The sequence below is a fragment of the Danio rerio genome, chromosome 11, assembly GCF_052040795.2.
Source record: "Danio rerio strain M-AB ecotype USA chromosome 11, GRCz13ab, whole genome shotgun sequence".
In the NCBI taxonomy this organism is placed as follows: domain Eukaryota; kingdom Metazoa; phylum Chordata; class Actinopteri; order Cypriniformes; family Danionidae; genus Danio; species Danio rerio.
The window spans coordinates 32,441,627-32,459,608 of record NC_141031.1 but is presented as its reverse complement, the minus strand read 5'-3'; the positions used below and the strand labels follow the sequence as shown (position 1 = coordinate 32,459,608).

At 33.7% G+C, this 17,982-nt stretch overlaps 2 protein-coding genes across 9 annotated transcripts in view; one reads left to right on the top strand and one right to left on the bottom strand.

The window, feature by feature from the left end:
- Nucleotides 1–17,982, bottom strand: part of grpr (gastrin-releasing peptide receptor) — a 64,419-nt gene that overhangs the window by 44,620 nt on the left and 1,817 nt on the right. The window lies entirely within an intron of this gene.
- Nucleotides 942–17,637, top strand: xk (X-linked Kx blood group antigen, Kell and VPS13A binding protein). 8 transcript variants are annotated; one of them, XR_015501923.1, is made up of 5 exons: nt 942–1,313; nt 5,530–5,792; nt 15,287–15,725; nt 15,909–16,283; nt 16,626–17,637. XR_015501923.1 is itself a non-coding variant. In XM_087272334.1 (4 exons), the coding sequence occupies exons 1-4, from the start codon at nt 1,069–1,071 to the stop codon at nt 16,090–16,092; spliced, it is 1,131 nt and encodes a 376-aa protein (XP_087128460.1). In that variant the 5' UTR covers nt 942–1,068; the 3' UTR covers nt 16,093–17,637. The 8 variants fall into 8 exon arrangements, 3 of the variants coding, with proteins under 3 accessions (XP_087128460.1, XP_087128461.1, NP_001012254.1); XR_015501924.1 differs by having other exon boundaries at nt 15,892–16,466; nt 16,553–17,637; XR_015501925.1 differs by having other exon boundaries at nt 15,892–16,283; nt 16,626–16,741.

Here is a 17,982-nt window from a genome sequence, read left to right as displayed (position 1 = left end):
CAGTTAATGAAATAATGTTGTTCATTCTTATTTAAGGTTAACTCTCAGTACATTAATAAATGCTAACAGGGATGAAATTGGATTTTATTATTGAATTGGTAAATGCTGCGTATGTATTGTCCATTTTTAGTTCTTACTAAATACATTAACCAATAAAAGCTTATTGTAAAATGTGGCTTATTATTTCACAAGAATTTCGATATTTTAATCATTTTTTTTATTTAGTTTATTTATACTATATATATACTATATAGTGAACATTTGCTTATTTGGAACATGAACAAATGCCCAATTCACTATATATCTGCATAAGCAACTCCTGTAATCTTACATGTCCATTAGGCTATATTTTTTCAAATTATTGCACTGATAGAGAAAATGGGCATTTCAGTGTTAGGTAAAGCTCAATAATGTTGAGCAAATATATGTTCTTTAGTGAGTTTCACAACTGTTACTGTTTTCTGATATGTAAAGCCCTGTGAAACAGAAGGCCAGGATCAAACATCTCCCTAATCCTATAAAAAAAAAAAATGCAAAAAATCATTAATGGAATGTATTTAAAAATATATATTCAGTTTATATAGAATCAGACAATTGCCAGTAATTGTGTTCGAGATATTGGAAAAAGCAAAAGATATAGATTAAACAATAAACATTTTTTTCACAGCCTTCTTTGCTCCTATTTAACAAGAGTGCCATTGATAGGCTATAGGCTAGGGGAGGGGATGGCAATGGTAATCAACACAAAAAGAAAGAAAGGAAACGAATTCTAGACTTGGCATGAGGTCAGTGCACATTTTATTCACTTACTCAAGCACTGTGTCTGTCGTTTATAAATGTGTATTTGGAAAAAAACGTAATACGACGCTCTGACTATACATAAACAATGTTGCACTCCACTGTAAACATTGATCTCGCTGCGCCCTCTACCGGTGAGACCCGGACAAGCGCTGTTCGCCGTGGTGATCAGCTGTGCGAGTCTGCGGCTGGTGCTTGGTGCGTCCGCCGTAACTTCAAAATGCAGGCTCAGGAGACCAGAAAGCAGGAAACCAGCATGGTTGAGTGAGGATGAGACTTCCCAGCTCTGTCCTTGTGTCGGTCTCTTTGTTTACGGCCGAGACGACAGCGGCTCTGTATCTGAGCTCCACGTACCGCTCCGCAGGCGATCAGATTTGGCAGGGTTTCACGCTCCTCTTCACGCTGGTGCCATCAGTGCTGGTGCAGCTCACACTCATCTTTATTCACAGAGACCTGAGCAGAGACAGACCTCTAGTGCTGCTGCTTCATATCTTACAACTAGGTCCAATAATAAGGTAAGCGGCTAATATGCTACTGTCTTCTACTTCTACAATATCATTATGGAAGGGAGTTATCCATCCATCATCCATCTATCCTCCATATAATGGATTGTCGTAGATATAAACAGTGTCCATTGTGAGCGAATAGCACATAACAAAGGGCTTTATTTTTTCTTTTTCCCTCGCATGCGTTAGATAAACATGTGCTGTATCTGTTGATGAATATTATTGATGTGTGACGTTTAATTTACTGGTCGATTAGATGGTGGGTTTTGCCAGAGGTTTCGGGGTTCATTATTGCCTCGCGTCTGCGGATCTTTCTATAAAATGGGGGCATTTTCATTTTTGAAGATAAGGTGTTCTTAAAATAAGGTGTTAATCTGTCAGGTGTAACATTCCACCAGACAATGAATAAATAAATAAACGAAAAAATATATGTATATACAGTTAAATAAATATACAACATACAGTTATCATGCATCAGTTGTTTACTGTAAAGAGTAATAGTGGCAGTACTGTAAAGGCAGGAGGGATTTCACATGGATGATGTCACTTTTATATTTAGTAAACAGTAATAGGGTTGATACATAACAACATTATAGGAACCAAAAGTTGTTGGTAGCGAGAAAACAATACTGTATGTGTATATGTAAATGTGTCTGTCTGTCTGTCTGTCTGTCTTGTCTGTCTCTCTGTATATATATATATATATATATATTAACAAACAATATTATATTTGTGCACATACATTAGATTAGTAAGTACTGAAGCCAAATCTGGAGCTTATCTAACAAAATAACTTACAATAACAGTCCAAAAACTAATACAGCCAAATTTATATGTTATAGAAAAATATTTAAATACAAATAAAAAAATAAAAAAATAAAAATTGAAAAATTGTTGAAATTCTGTATAGTATTTTCTTTGTCAATATTTTGCTTGAATTTAATTGTATTATCTTTTTAATTTATAAAGATGTTTGGTGACTAAAATATAATTTTAATAAATATATTTGTTTATCAAATCTGTTTTGTTTAAATAAACCAAAATACATTGCCTATATTTAACGAGAAATGGATATATATATATATATATATATATATATATATATATATATATATATATATATATATATATATATATATATATATATATATATATATATATTTTTTTTTTTTTTTTTTTAAATGGGTTATATATACATTTACATACACTCACATCTATGGAAATTGTAACACATAATGAAACTGAAAAATGGAAACTTTTCAAAATGTAAAATAAAAATTTGTAGATTTATTTAAAAATCAGTAGATTTTTTTTTTTTGCATTTGTATTAATATTTCAGAACAGTTAAAGAGATAGTTTGCCCAAAATTGAAAATATATAAAATATTTACTTTTTTCTGTCGAACACAAAGGAAGATATTTTGAAGAAAGCTGAAAACCAGTAACCACTGACATCCATAGTAGGAAACAAAATACTACTGAAGTCAAAGGTTTCAGGCTTTCAGCTGTCTTCAAAATAGCTTCCTTTGTGTTCAATAGAAGAAAGAAACTCAGACAGGTTTGACAGAATTTTTTGGCTGAACCCTCCCTTTAAGAAATCATTGGTTTAATAACCCTGATTTAAAAATGCATGATTATACCTGAGAAATTACTTTGGCCCAGAAAAAAACTTAAATTGTCACCTTATTACAATCCTAAAAAAGTGCACTCTAAACCATTATTTGTTTTCCATGCCACAAGGCATTTATGAATAATTTGTGTCCTCAAATGTTCTAAAATTATTGTTATTGCTGTTATCGACAGCTTCCATTCCTGGCCTCAAAGTGAACTGTTCCAGCTCTATCAGTCCTTGCATTTCTTTATTGACCGTATGCATAATTGAAGCATTAATGCTGCGTTCTCTAATAGAACAGTTTAGCAATGTGACCTATGCCAGCTTATTCAGATAAAGCTCCAGCCCAGTGTGATTCATGCATAATTCAGATGTTTATTTCATTGAGTTTGTGTGAATGGCCGGTGAAAGCTCTCTTGGCCTTCTTTTAACACACTCTCGTCCATCACATTATCATCAAGGTTGCCAACGCACTAATACTGTAAAATGGCAAGGCTGTCGTCAAGGTTTGGGATAGCAAATGCTTGTTAAAAATGTGGCACCTCTGCTTGTCCTGTGAGGGCTGGCGTCTGCATTTTAAATGAATGAGATGGACAGATCGCTCACTGAGACCTTACAAAAGCTGTTCTCGGGTGAGCTGGAATAATGCAGGTCTCACTGGATTGAGAGCAGTTCGCTGAGCACCCATGCATGGTCTGTTGCAACAAGGAGGATGGATATCATTGACATTCAACAATTATTGGACACTACAGGGAAACTAGCGAGCCCTACTAAAATGACAGCTTTTCAGGGTCGGAATGTTTATTGATGGACACTATTAAACACTGTTAACAATTTTTGTAAATTATTGTGTAAATGATTACAGTATTTAACTGTAATATAAGTTGTATTTTATAGTTATGCATTACTGAATGCCTGTAAAGCTTTATTAAAACTAGTTTTGCTGCAATTTATTTACAGTAAGTTACTGGCGAACTGCTGCCAGTAAGTTACTGTAGATACTACAGGAACTTGTAAACAGTGAACATAATGGCAAATCAGTGCTAAAATAAATAAATAAATAATTATATATTTGAATGCATATTTGATTTAAAAGTATTGTATTTAATTTTTAAAAACTATTTAATTTTTACATTTATTTTTGTTAGTATTAAAAAAATGATTAATTAATTCATTTTCTTTTCAGCTTAGTCCCTTTATTAATTAGGGGTCACCACAGCAGAATGAACCACCTACTTATTCAGCATACGTTTAAGCAGAGGATGCCTTTCCAGCTGCAACCCTACACTGAGAAACACCCACACACTCTTCTATTTACACACATACACTACAGCCAATTTAGCATATTCAATTCACCTGTACCGCATGTCTTTGGACTGTGGGGGAAAGCGGGCATTCGAAGAAAACCCACACAAACACGGGGAGAACAAGCAAACTCGAACCAGTGACCTTCTTGCTGTGAGCTGATTGTGATACCCACTGCGCCACTATGACACCGTAATAAAAATTATTAAGATAAAATATGTTGCTACCGTCAAATAACCAAAAATATTTAAAGAATGTATAAAAGAACTTAAAAAGAACATATTTAATTTTATTACTGTTTTTAAATTCAATTTAAGTCAATATACTGTAAATATTGTTACTTATTCTATTTAATTAAAATTTATATAACTTTTTATTTTATGATATGATTTTTATTATAACCATCATTAAAAAACTGTAGAACTGTTTTATTTTAGGATTTTTTAATAGTAAAAAAATGAACAACTATTGCTACCTTCAACTATATTTTGAAAAGGTATAGAACTATTCTAGCCATCATATTTTGTGTTTTCATTCATTCATTCATTCAATTTCCTTTAGCTTAGTTCCTTATTTATCAGGGGTCACCACAGCGTAATGAACTGCCAACTATTCCAGCATATGTTTTATACAGCAAATGCCCTTCCAGTCACTACCCAGTACTAGGAAACACCCATACAGACTTATTCACACTCATAGAGTATACTATGGCCAAATTTTCATTCATTAATTTTGCTTCGGCTTAGTCCCTTTATTTATTAGGGGTCGAAACAGATAAGGGTCGATACAGTGAATGAACCGCCAACTTATCCCACATATGTTTATTGCAGTGGATGCTCTTCCAGCTACAACCCAGTGCTGAGTAACACCCAAATACTCTCACGTGCACACTCATACACTATGGCCAATTTAGTTTATTCAATTCACCTACTGTATAGCACATGTCTTTTGACTGTGGGGGAAACCCACCTGAACACAGGGAGAACATGCAAACTCCACACAGAAACACCAACTGACCCAGCTGGGACTCGAACCAGCGACCTTCTTGCTGGTGACAGTGCTAACCACTGAGCCACCATGCCAGCCATTTTGTGTCCTATAAAGTTTCAATTAATTTGAGAAGGCATGAAACCACTTAATTATTCAAATTAATAATATCTGCAATTTCCTTTGACTATAATAAATATATACAAAACAAATATTCCATATTAAGACACGTGTATGAACAAGGAACATGTATTTTTGAAATCTTTGGCACAAAAAATGTATTTCAAATAACTAAAGCCAGATTTATTCCTTTATACTGTAGGTGCCTGGATGCCTTCTGTATCTATGGCAGTGCAGGAAAGGTGGAGGAGCCGTATGTCACCATCACCCGTAAAAAGCAGATTCCTCGCGAAGGACAGACGGAGGAGGTGGAGCAAGAAGTGGGACAGGCAGAGGGGAAGTTAGTGACCCACAGAGCCGCTTTCGCCAGGACTTCTGTCATACAGGCCTTCCTGGGCTCTGCACCCCAACTCACACTACAGCTCTACATCTGTGTGCTCCAGAGAAAACTTTCTATCGGCCGAGGTAAGAAAATCACACACAATGAGCTACAGGGCAGCATAATATATTATTTCAGCATGAACTGTGCAACACCGCAAGTGTAAATAGTGGTTAGCACTTTACAATAAGGTTGCATTAGTTAATGTATTTACTTACATGAACAAACAATGAACAATACATTTATAGCAGAATTTGTTCATGTTAGTGAAAATACAGTTGTTAATTGTTTGTTCATGTTAACTCAGTGGATGTGTACTGCATTAGAAAATGTTTAACTACAATTATTAAATGCTGCACAAGTATTGTTGATTATTAGTTTATGTTAGCAAATACATTAACTAATGAAACCTTATTGTAAACCACAATTCAGAGTTTACAATAATTGAATTGAAGTTTATCATTTGCATGTGTTCATTAAGCAAATTTAAAGCATTTGGATGCAAGAACTTATAATTATTGTATTGCAAAGACATGCAATTAACATCAGTAGACATTTGTCACTTTTCCAGCTTTTCCAGTTTAAATTTCCTAATTAGGGATGAAAAAGAAACACAAATGTCTTCAAGACAGTAACAAAACAACTTATCCCTTCGCATTATCAACATATCCCTTTGCATCTAAAGGAAATTTGGAAGCAATATTTACTGTAAAAATCCATCAAGCACTATAGCAAAAAGACATTAGGTTGAATGGGAGTAATGTACTCAATCCTTTTGGACCACAACAATTGTATCTTTTTTGGTTATGCACACAGTATGTAATTTTCTAATGAAGATATTTTAAAAAACATCAATTCAATATTGCGTTTGTGGTGGATTAGGTTTATACCAGTATCTAATAGCTTTTTTACTTAAAGCAAGGGTGACTATTTTAGTTTTTCCTTTCCAAGAAATCCATTGACTGCTTAGCCAAATATAGTACTTCAAAGCTGAAATCAATTAAAGTATTTAAGAGCTTTTGTTAAATGTTATGCATAATGTTTGTAATTTTAACAAAAAAATATTTATACAATGAAAATATCATGTTATCTTACATTTGATTATACTACAGGGCTATAAAAGATAAAGATAAAAAGATATGAACTATTTTTGTCATTGTAGTGATTCAACAAAATGTAATTTGTAGCTCTCAGAGACCAAATACAAGAGTGAAAAAAATAATAAAAAAATTTAACAATACTAAAGTATAATAAATATAATAACACCATCCTGGTTTAAAATGTTTGGTGCAGTAAATTGTATAGAAAAAAAGTATATGTTGAATGCTTGATTCTGATAGGATAATGGGTGTTCTAAGGTGTGCCATTATTTTCAGATAAACGCACAGTTGAAGTAGTCACAGGCAGGTTTTGACAAAGTTCTATCTATTGCTATAGTATTTATCGGTATTCATTCATCTTTGTTAATGTGGGTAGCACGTTCGCTTCAGAGCAAGAAGGTTGCTGTTTCGAGCCTCAGCAGGGTTATTTGGGATTTCTGTGTGGAGTTTGCATGTTCTCCCCGCATTTGCATGGGCTTCCTCCGGGTGCTTCGGTTTCCCCCACAAGTCCAAAGACTTGGTATAGGTGAATTGGGTAAGCTAAAGTCCATAGTGTATGTGTGTGAATGAGTGTGTGTGAATGTTTCCCAGTCATGGGTTGCAGTTGGAAGGGCATCCGCTGCATAAAACATATGCTGGATAAGTTGGCAGTTCATTCTGCTGTGACAACCCCAAATTAATAAATGGACTAAGCTGAAAAGAAAATGAATGAATGATTGATTATTTTAACTTGTTGTGAATTTACTAATGTTAACTACCACAACTTTGGATTTTAATAATGCATAAGTTAATGTTGTACAATTATGAATAAATAGTTTACAAGATCATTTATACTTAGTTAATGTTAGTAAATACGTTAATTAACATTAGCTAATGGAGAATTATTCTAAAGTGGATTTGTACAAAACTGATCCTACACACAGCAGATTGAGGACAAAACTGACTAATTGCTTTAAATACAACATCTGAACAATGTAGATGTTGTAACCATAGTGTAACATAATAATTAATTCCAGCCCATTAAATTATAGGAAAATAATGCACACCCGGGATGTAAAGGCCACAATGCGAATCACCATCTCATGTGTCATTCTGTACTTAAGCATTGCTTTGTAATTTTCCTCTATTATATTTATCTATGCTTGTCATTTGTTTATTATATATTAAGCAGATATACACACCAGAAAAAAAAACACCAAGTCTAATCTAAAGTTACTAATTCTTTTAATCATCTGGTCAACTTGTATTCATATATAAACAAAAAAGAAAATATCCAAATGTATGTATTTTACAAAATCATGCATCCCTATAATGAACAAAACATTAAGTTCATTCTGATGCTCATATAAAGTGCTTTAGGAGACAGACTGGTGGATAAAGGCTCTTAGAGAAAACAAAAGCTTAGTGCTGTAGTGTAATTTGGTTTATAGAGTGCATTAGTGCCTGTTCACTTGTTCAGTGCTGCTGGTTCAGGAAGTATTTTGTTATTAATTTTTTCAATAGGGGTTTAAAACAATCTTTTTTATTAACCATGAAACAAAGAGGTGAATCGTCACTTTAAAATCTTTAATTTGATGCAATGAAGCATATAAAAATTGGACAATACCACAAAGATACATGACTATCTCAACATAGGCTCATTCTGAAAACGGAGCCCTATATACATTTCTGTAGATCGCAAACTATGTAGCCAGAAGTATGTTAGCTTTGTAGCTTTCCCGCTGTTACCAATTTGTCCTGTTAGCTCGACATGTTTATCGGAAGACTTGAGATGTAGAGAGGAGTTGACCACGATGACGGAACTCGAGTCCAGCAAAAACTATTCTAGAAAGTGGGTAAGACAAAAACAAAAGCCAAAAAATAAAATAAACAAGTAAATAACAGGGTGAGAATGCAGTAAATTATGAAAACGTGGTAAAAATCAGGTGAGGAGTTTTCTTTTTCTGGATTGCTTTTGAAAACTGTCAGTTTGGTTTAGGAAAGGGGATTACTGGGTCAACCAAAGCTTTTGAAAACGCTAGTGGTTGGTTTTAGGGAAGGAGGGGGGTGGGTCAGTCCATCAGTCAGTCAGTCAGTCAGTCAACAGCTGCCTCTGGTAAATTTACCCGATAACAACAGATGTGAATGGCACTCGCGCAAGAAATTTGAGATCTGAAAAAGTATACAGAGCGACCTCTGGTGGATTTATAAAAACAAAAACTGCAAAATAAAACGTAGCTTCTGGGACTTATTTGGCGCTCTTCAGAAATGTACATAGTGGTACTTTTTAGGCATGAGCCTGGTTTGGACTATCTACTTGGCAGCTTAAGTACAGTCTCCCGAAGCACAGTGAATGACACAGTGAAATTACAAATTATGCAGAAATAAAAATATTAAAGTAGTTGCTTGTATCTAGAAACAATGGCTGCATCTGAAATTGCACATTGTCTTGGGCAGGTAATTAGATTGAATGAAGAAATACTTTACGACCACTAAAAATTACATTGTATTAATGTGAACAATATGAACATAATTAACATGTTGTCATCCTAATAATTAAAAAAAAATTAGCATACTGCTTTTCTAACATACTGGTTTTACTATATAGTAGCCAATTATGCAATTAAAGTCAAATTATATACTATACAAATATAAGCATTTAGAGAGCACAGACATGATTTTATCATTCACAGTGCATCATGGCAGTGGGTGAAGCTTAAAAGCTATTTTGGCGCACTTTGTGACTGGTGGAATGTTCTGTACAGCATCATTGGTAGTTTTTCTGCACATATTCAACTAATAAACATGATTGTTTTTTTTAATAAGTTGAAGAAAAGGAATCGATTTAAACTAGCACAAAACATTTTTAAAACAAAACTATAAATGAACTTTCTAAATCATCTTCAAAGTTTCTAGAGCGTGACTAAGACTCATGCTTTGTTTTCATTCAGTTGTCTTGCTTGGAGAAGTACGGCTCTCAAAGTGGAGCATTGCAGGCTTATGAGCTTATAAGTTCCTCTGTTAATGAGTTTTGTCATTGCCTGCATTCTCCACCACATCTGTAAAGTGTTAAATGTCAAAGAGCAATTAGTTTTTATGTAATTGAGGGATGTCACATTTCCAGCCAATAACTGTGGTTGTTTAAGCATATTCTCCATGTTTTCTCCGTTCAGTAATCTTTCTGGAAGTCCTGTAAACATGGGAAGTGCTTCTCATGTTGCTCATCTAAATTTATCAGGCTCTCGTCAGTGGCACATTCTACACATATGGTTGAGTTACGACTTGAGTCTCTAAAATGATTTCTGCGTCTCTACTTATCTGGGCCTCTCGTTATCTTGTGGACACACTCTGTTTCTGAGAACAAGAGCTAAAATAGATGGCATGTTCTCAGACAATATGAGTCGAGCTCAACAGACAAATGATGTGGAAGCTGAAGCACAGATACAATAATTTCATTAAATACTCTGAAGCGTTTCACAACATAAAAAAGTCACTGACAGTAACTAATAAACATGTGCTGTCAATGTGAAGTGGGACCACAGTACATTGCATTTCATTTTAACCATTAAAGTTTTTAGGATTTTATTATCAGTGTTAATTTTTCAAACCTGTAATAAACCAATATATAATTTTTTTTTTACATAATATAAATGTAAACAAGCTTATATAATCTATGAGGCAGCACATACTGCCAAGTGCCAATATATAGTGTGTACAATAATATTAATATATAATTATTATTATTATCATTACTATTATTAACCCTCTATCTGTCACCTTTCCAAGGATGGGACATTTTTTAGTCATCAAAAAATTAATAAATATAAAACTAAAGTTATACTATGAAACTATAATAACAATATGCTTATATCTCATTTTCAAGTGTGAACTTAAATATTTGGGTGACAGTTGTAAGATTGGCTTACAACAAACCTATGCTGCTGTTCTGATCCAATAATCAAAAACAGAACGCAGTTAAAGGATGGTGTTTAAATCAATTATTTATCTCACTCCATTATAATTAATCTGACTTCATTAAAGTTGTTTAACATGTTTAAATATACAGACAATATAATGGAACATACTAACAAACAGGGGTGCGTTTCTGAAAACCATCGTTATCCAACTAAGGTCGCAAGTTGTGTCTTTACAAACAGCTTGTTGATTTGGCATTTCCCAGATCCATCGTTCCAATGAACATTTACAAACTGAGTCGCCAACGTATATGCTTGCAGCTATAGAGCTGTTGTTAGAAACATAGTTTTTGGTTGTGTTCTATTCTCAGTTATCCCCCTGTGCCCTATTCCTTTAGAACATTCTAACATTTAAACTTAGAATGATTCAAGAAAAAACATAAGTCATCTCTCTTAGGTGTAATATGCTTTCCAAGTATTTTTTTTTACAGTTTAGTTTTAGCGATCTTCATATTGACAATTGCAATCTCTTCTTGATGCACTTTGAAAACATTAATGTCATTTTGAATGCAGCCGTGGTTCGTGACGAAAGCTATAGGTGACCTATTATTTAAATGTGGAATTTACTTTACATCTCCAAAGCTTGTGAAAACAATAATATATAGCATTCATTAATGGTTTTAATTTATAGTAGGTTATTTATTAAGAAATGTGTCTGTACTGTTTATGACATGGGCCTTAACGTTTCTGCAGTGGTTTGCAAGTGACAAATTGTCAAATTAGACTGTTACAAAAAATAAATCAACATAAAAAAACAAACAAGATCCTACATAATAATATTAATAAAAATAATAATTATTATTATTATTAAGTAGTATTTTTTTAATTTCCTAATAAATTGCTTACTGTAAATTACAACCATTAACGATTTATATGATTTATATATGAGATTAGAATACATGTTAGCTAAGTGGTTGTATGTTTTAGAATAGAATATGGAATATTCTCAATAATATTTGTAAAGGGAAACATTGGCCCTAAATGTGCTGTTTATATACGTTTTAATTAATTTGGAAAACGATATAAAATTTATATATATATATAAAAATTTTTTAAGTGTGTGTGCATGTGCTTGTAAAACAATAAAATTTGCTCAAGAAATTATGGGTTTTTCTTTAAATAAGTTGTTAGTCCACCCTGTTTAGAGCATCAGTATGGACATTTTACGTAATAAATAACATGGTTCATAACCTCCTAATTCCTGCAGCACGAGAACTTTATAATTGTTTATGAGCATCAAAAGTGGCTGATCTGTTCGGCGAAATATTTGACTGCGTGTCACCGCATCTCAAACGACTAAAACTATATAACTAGAGAAATCTCCACTGTGCTAAGCGAGAGTGCTTACTGAACAGCGCATCATCAATGATGTAATCGTTCCCAGGCCAGAATGTAATGTGAGTGCGGGCCGTCGGGGGATATGGGAGGGGGGCAAGCGTGCTTCGGCCTGGTTCAAGGCAACTATAGTGTGAGTATGCCCTTACTGTAGCTGTAGCAAATGCAATGCTGTGCAACAAAGACAGTGAAACTGCCTTTGTTAGAATATGAGGCTACCCACTGGGAGATGCAGGGTTAAAGCCATTCACCCACATCAACAGTTACCTTTTCTCTTTATAACCTGAGCAAATCATTGTCAAACATGAGCAAGTACCAACCCCCAAAACCAGCCAAACATGAAAGCAAAGTTGAGAACATAAAGTGGGGGAGAAGTACATTAACATACTCTCCTCTCCAATCATACCCTCCTCAGGCCATGACTAAACATTAGTAAATAGATTGTACATTAAAATATATCAATGTCTCTGATGGGTGTATCATTACAACTTTGAAGTCATGAACTGCCAAATTACATCTAACATGGTAAAGTTAAATCAAGGAAGATCACAAGAAGATTCATTATGTATGCTGAAAAGCACATGGTGACTGTAAGACAAATGGCAGAGAAGTGTATTGGAGCTGTGAAGAATTTGCCACCACACCAGGAGGACTCATCCTGTGCTTGAAATGTCCCAGCAGTCCTTCATTAGCATAGAAGGAATAATATATACTATTTTCTCAGCTTACACGCACTCATATATGTCGAATATGTTTGCTGCTTGTTCAAACAACTTGTGAGCTGAAGCAACACAATTCTTGAGATGTTTTTGGCACAGCCTTATTGTTTAATGTTCAATCAACTTGAAATGGGAAAACCATTAGGTTAAATTAATCCATTTGAGTTAGGACAACGTAAAAAGATTGTGTGGAACCCAGCAATTTTTACAGTGCAGTTAAGAGTTTAATAATAATATTAGTATTTGTCATATTCATTATGGGACTTTAGCAGTTCAAAAATTATTTGAAAGCAAAAACTGTTTATTTTTTAAAGCAAAAAATGCTATTATTATTAATTAAAATAATATAAAAAGTAGATTATATTACACCAAACCAGTCTTTTTTGCACTGAATGAGAGCAGCTGAAAGCACTATTTGGTTTAATGCCATTTTTTTTCTCCACACCATCAACTATCATTGCACTGAATATTAGGAAGGATTTATAGACTGCGCCTTGCTGATTTTTTGTCATCTGCTCTGCGTGAGGAATGTGTTTGAAGCCTTGCAGTCTGTCCTTGAAAGCAGCATTGCAGATGGAAGATGATAATGGACAGTGAATCAGTCTGACCCTGTTACCCACGAGGCACAGACTAATGAAACGGTGACTGACTTTAGATCAGATGGAAGGCTGAAAGAGGCCATATGTTTGCACGGCTGGTGGATTCAGGCCTTCAGGGTGTCTGCTTTTGTTGTCTTTTATTACTGAACAACAATAGTAAACAAAACAGTAAATTATGTAACGATATGGCAACATAGCCATTATGTTATCTGGAGGACCAAACTAACTCAAATGAAAAATAAATAATGCAGTGATATGAAAATAAACAAAGGAATAAATGATTGGGTAAAACTAATAAAACTATTTTTGGTAGCACTTTATTCTGATGGTCCATTGAGTATTAGACTGTCTGCCTAATATCTGCTGATACTGCTCCTTCAGCAGACATTTAACAGACATTTTAAGAACAGTACATATACTATAAGAAGTACATGTCAACTTACACTAATCCTAACCGCAACCTAACAGTCTACTTATAATCTAATGACAATGAATTGTAATATAAATTTAACAAACGGACCATCAAAATAAAGCGTGACTATTTTTTCATTTATATTTTCAGTATTCCTTCTGTATTTTTAATGTTCTTTTATGTTATTTTTATGTTATTTTTTGTATGCTTTTTTATGTTTTTCATATTTTAATATTTAAAGTTATTGATAATTATATAAAAAATTTGATTCATATTTAATGCTACATTTATTCAGTTATAAAATGTAGTCTTGCATTTGTGTATTACTTTTCTCCTTATTTAATTAATTTCAGCACTATATTAAATTCTTTGTTTAATATTTCATTGATGATTTTATTAAAATTTCTTTATTTATTTGATATCTATTTATTTACATTTTATTCCAACATTTATTAATATATACTTTCAGCCCAAATAATAATTATTATTGAATTAAACTAAAATTGAATATTCTTTTACATTTTGATTTTTTTCTATATTTCTTTAAATTTGTATTATATAAGTGATGATTTAATTAATTTTATTTTTGGATGCATTTATTTTTATATTTATTTATTTCTAAAATTATTACATCTAATAGAAGCCTTTCTTTTTTATTTAGCCGCTCATTAACCGAATATTAACCATTACCTAATAAATATATGATTGACGTGTCTATTTTGTGTCTTACACATTAAATATGCATATTGCATTTTAAAATAGTGATTTATAGCATAGAACAGCAAAGAACATCTTAACAATAGAACATCGTCAAATCTTGATGCTCCTGTAGTGTTTCCAATGGCATAGAAAAAATTATAAACTAACAAAAAAGAATAACTTCAATAGTCATTTAAATACCTTTACTCAAATAATCTGCACTACGAAACTTTTTGAAATTATTTTTGAATCTTTGTTCTGTGAAATTAGCTAAAAAAAAAAAAAAAACCATTTTATTTTTTTTCATTGTTTTTTCACTTTATCAGGCTCTACCTTAACATAGAACAGTGCGTCTCAAACTTATTTTGCCAGATCGGGTCACAAATAATAGTTTTTAACCCTTGAATACTATTAATGGGTTAAAAATGCATCCTTTCGGTTAATGGATAAACGGTTATTAAGAGCATCTCTAGTTTGCGTATTACTTTTTTTATTTATAATTTTCTTTATTTATTTTATAATTTTTTTATTTGCTTTCTAAATTTGTTTATTTTTATTTTTGTGTATGCAACATAAAAATGACACAAAGTCTAAAAAATCACTGACTGATTTAATCCAATTATTCATTTTAGTTCCTGGATTTTTTGTTCCCTCCATGCAGTAAACTGTTTAAACTCAACACTGATCTAATCTCAGTTCATTTTAGCCACAAACTTTGTATAATATTCACCATGATCATGTTTCACTCGTTTCTCTCCCGCAGGCACACTGATGGTCATCTCCCTTCTCTCTATTGTATACGGAGCCTTACGTTGCAATATTCTCGCCATAAAGATACGCTACGATGACTACGAAGTCTCCGTGCGTCCACTGGCATACATGTGCGTGTTCCTGTGGCGTGGGTTTGAGATTGCCACCCGTGTGGCCGTCCTGGTCCTCTTCAGCTCCGTGCTGAAGGTATGGGTGTTTCCGGTGGTGTTGGCCAACTTCATCCTCTTCTTTCTTCACCCGTGGGCCCTTTTCTGGAGCAGCCGATCTCCATTTCCAGAGAACATTGAAAAAACATTGACCCGAGTGGGAACCACCATCGTCCTCTGCATGCTGACCTTTCTATATGCTGGCATTAATGTGTTCTGCTGGTCCGCCGTGCAGCTCAAATTGGATGACCCGGATCTGATCGACAAGGGTCAAGCTTGGAGGAGGTTAGCTGTGTATTATTCACTTCGTTTTGTTGAAAACACAGGTCTGACTTTGATGTGGTACATCCACCAGACTGAGTTCTACAATTGGGTGGATGCGCCGGTGTTAGAAGTAATGTTGTTGTTGGGTTACGGCACAGCGGTGTTCTTTATGTTGCTTTTTTACCAGTTCTGCCACCCTTGTAGGCAACTGTTTTCCTCCAGTCCGGCTCAGGGCTTTTGGGAGTGTTGCGGATCTCTCTGTATGCTCCGTGGGACTCTTTCGCAGCCTGGTTCCATGAGGAGCAAGCCACCGGGGAAGGAGACCGGAGATGATCCGGTCTGTGTTACCAAAGGAGACATGACACAGAGTCTGTGCGGTGCCGTGTGAGGAAAGCACAACTTAAAAGGAGAGTTCAGCACAAACATGGACATTGTCTTTCTTTTGTTCAACACCAAAAGATGTTATGAACAATGTTGGAAATTGGTTGCCGAAATTGCGAAAAACAATTACTATGGAAATCAATGACTGTTTCCAACTTGCTTCAAAATATCTTCTTTTGTGATTGAAACAAGTAGATGGTGAGAATATGATGACAGTTTTCATTTATTTTGGGTGAATTATCCCTTTTAAAGTAAGGGACAGCTAAACTTGTAATATATTGTTAATGATCAAAATATAAGTTAAGATATTTTTGAGCAAACCTTGTAGGTTGCAGACACTCTACACTGAAAAAAATGAATTAGATTTAGTAATTCTTTAAGGTTAGTGGTTGTAAACTATTTATATGGGCTGAATTTAAGCAAAGTAATTTACTAATGTTCAACTTAATTTGTTTGCTTAAATTCAGCCCATATAAATTGTTTGCAACCATTTACCTTAAAAAAAATGAGTAAATCCAATGAAACGTTTTTATTTTTCAGTGATCAGAAATGAAGTAATGCTATTTTGGATCAGCATGAAGGTGAGTAAATCTTGACAGAATTATATTTGTGGATGAACCATCTCTTTAAACACATTGTCATGAAGTGCCCTTTAAGGAATGAAAGGAAGAATTAAAAATAAAAAGTTGAATTTCTGCCTTTGGTACTTACTGCAGGAATGTAAGAGGCAGTGTTTGTTTGTACCTTTTTCTCTTGTTTGGTGAGGCAAATGAGCCAGCATGGTCCACTGAAATGCATGTGAAAATCCCTGTCGAGATGAACCCGCTGCTTTGGTCGTGTGACGTGGAAGCGCTTTGTTTGTTTCCCATTTGGTGTTGGTTTGATTAATGTTACAGCGTCTAAGCTCTCTGTGTCTGCATTATTTAAAGCCGATTATTGAAAAGATTGTATTTGCAAAGTTTATAAGCTTTTGTTGCCACTTTAAGGGCATTGCTTTCTGAAAACTGTTTGACAACCTCTCAGGTTTGTTAATACTTTTAATCTTATTTGTCTTGTTTTCTATTTGTCTATATTAGTCTTAATCTGTTCATATAATGTAAGAATGTGAAATTAGTTCTGACTTGTCATATGATAATAATAACTTATGGCCTAAATTCAAGGGATTACTTGAAAATGCTTTCAAAATTGACAGATAATGAGAATTACTGCCGGGTAGCCAAAGCCTTCAAAATTCCTCAAAGAGTTATTAGTTAAGTGATTGTTTTTCCTTTCTTTTGTTTACACTCCTACTTTGCATTGGTCTTATGTAAGGACCTCTTTTGCACATTATTCTTATTTTTTTCTACAAACAGCACAAATGTCACTCATGTCATACAGGGCAGTAGATGATTACGTCCTTTGCTGCCCCCCTGTGGGGAGTTTAATAGTGATGAGGGTCTGGAAACTCCTTTAAAACATGTCCATAATCACTGTATAGAGCACATCACTGCTTTTGATATGAGGAACTGTCAGCAAAACCATAATAAAAAATAAAGGAGAATGTTATTTTGTCCATGATAGTGAACGGTTTATTGTTTTACTATCTATCTATCTATCTATCTATCTATCTATCTATCTATCTATCTATCTATCTATCTATCTTATATGAAACACACACTTAATTTTCATTTATTTATGCTTATTCTATATGTGGTGGTTCAATTTTCACATTTTTTGCTGTTTAACCAGAGAAAGACAGAACTGAAGACATTTTTGCTTTTTCTGTGGAATGATTTTAAGATAATGAGCTAAAAACTAGACAAAACAAATCAGAACAAAAAATAAAGTAAATAGATGGAATGAGCAGATTTCCTTGTGGCCCAAATTATAACCCATTTTAAACCCCATTTCTACATGA

What these genes read in the sequence shown, in the direction of transcription:
- xk (NM_001012254.1), top strand. Translation starts at nt 1,069, where the DNA reads ATGAGACTTCCCAGCTCTGTCCTTGTGTCGGTCTCTTTGTTTACGGCC. An exon ending in CAACTAGGTCCAATAATAAG is followed by an intron (nt 1,314 to 5,529) that starts GTAAGCGGCTAA and finishes TTTATACTGTAG; the next exon opens with GTGCCTGGATGCCTTCTGTA. An exon ending in AAAACTTTCTATCGGCCGAG is followed by an intron (nt 5,793 to 15,286) that starts GTAAGAAAATCA and finishes TCTCTCCCGCAG; the next exon opens with GCACACTGATGGTCATCTCC.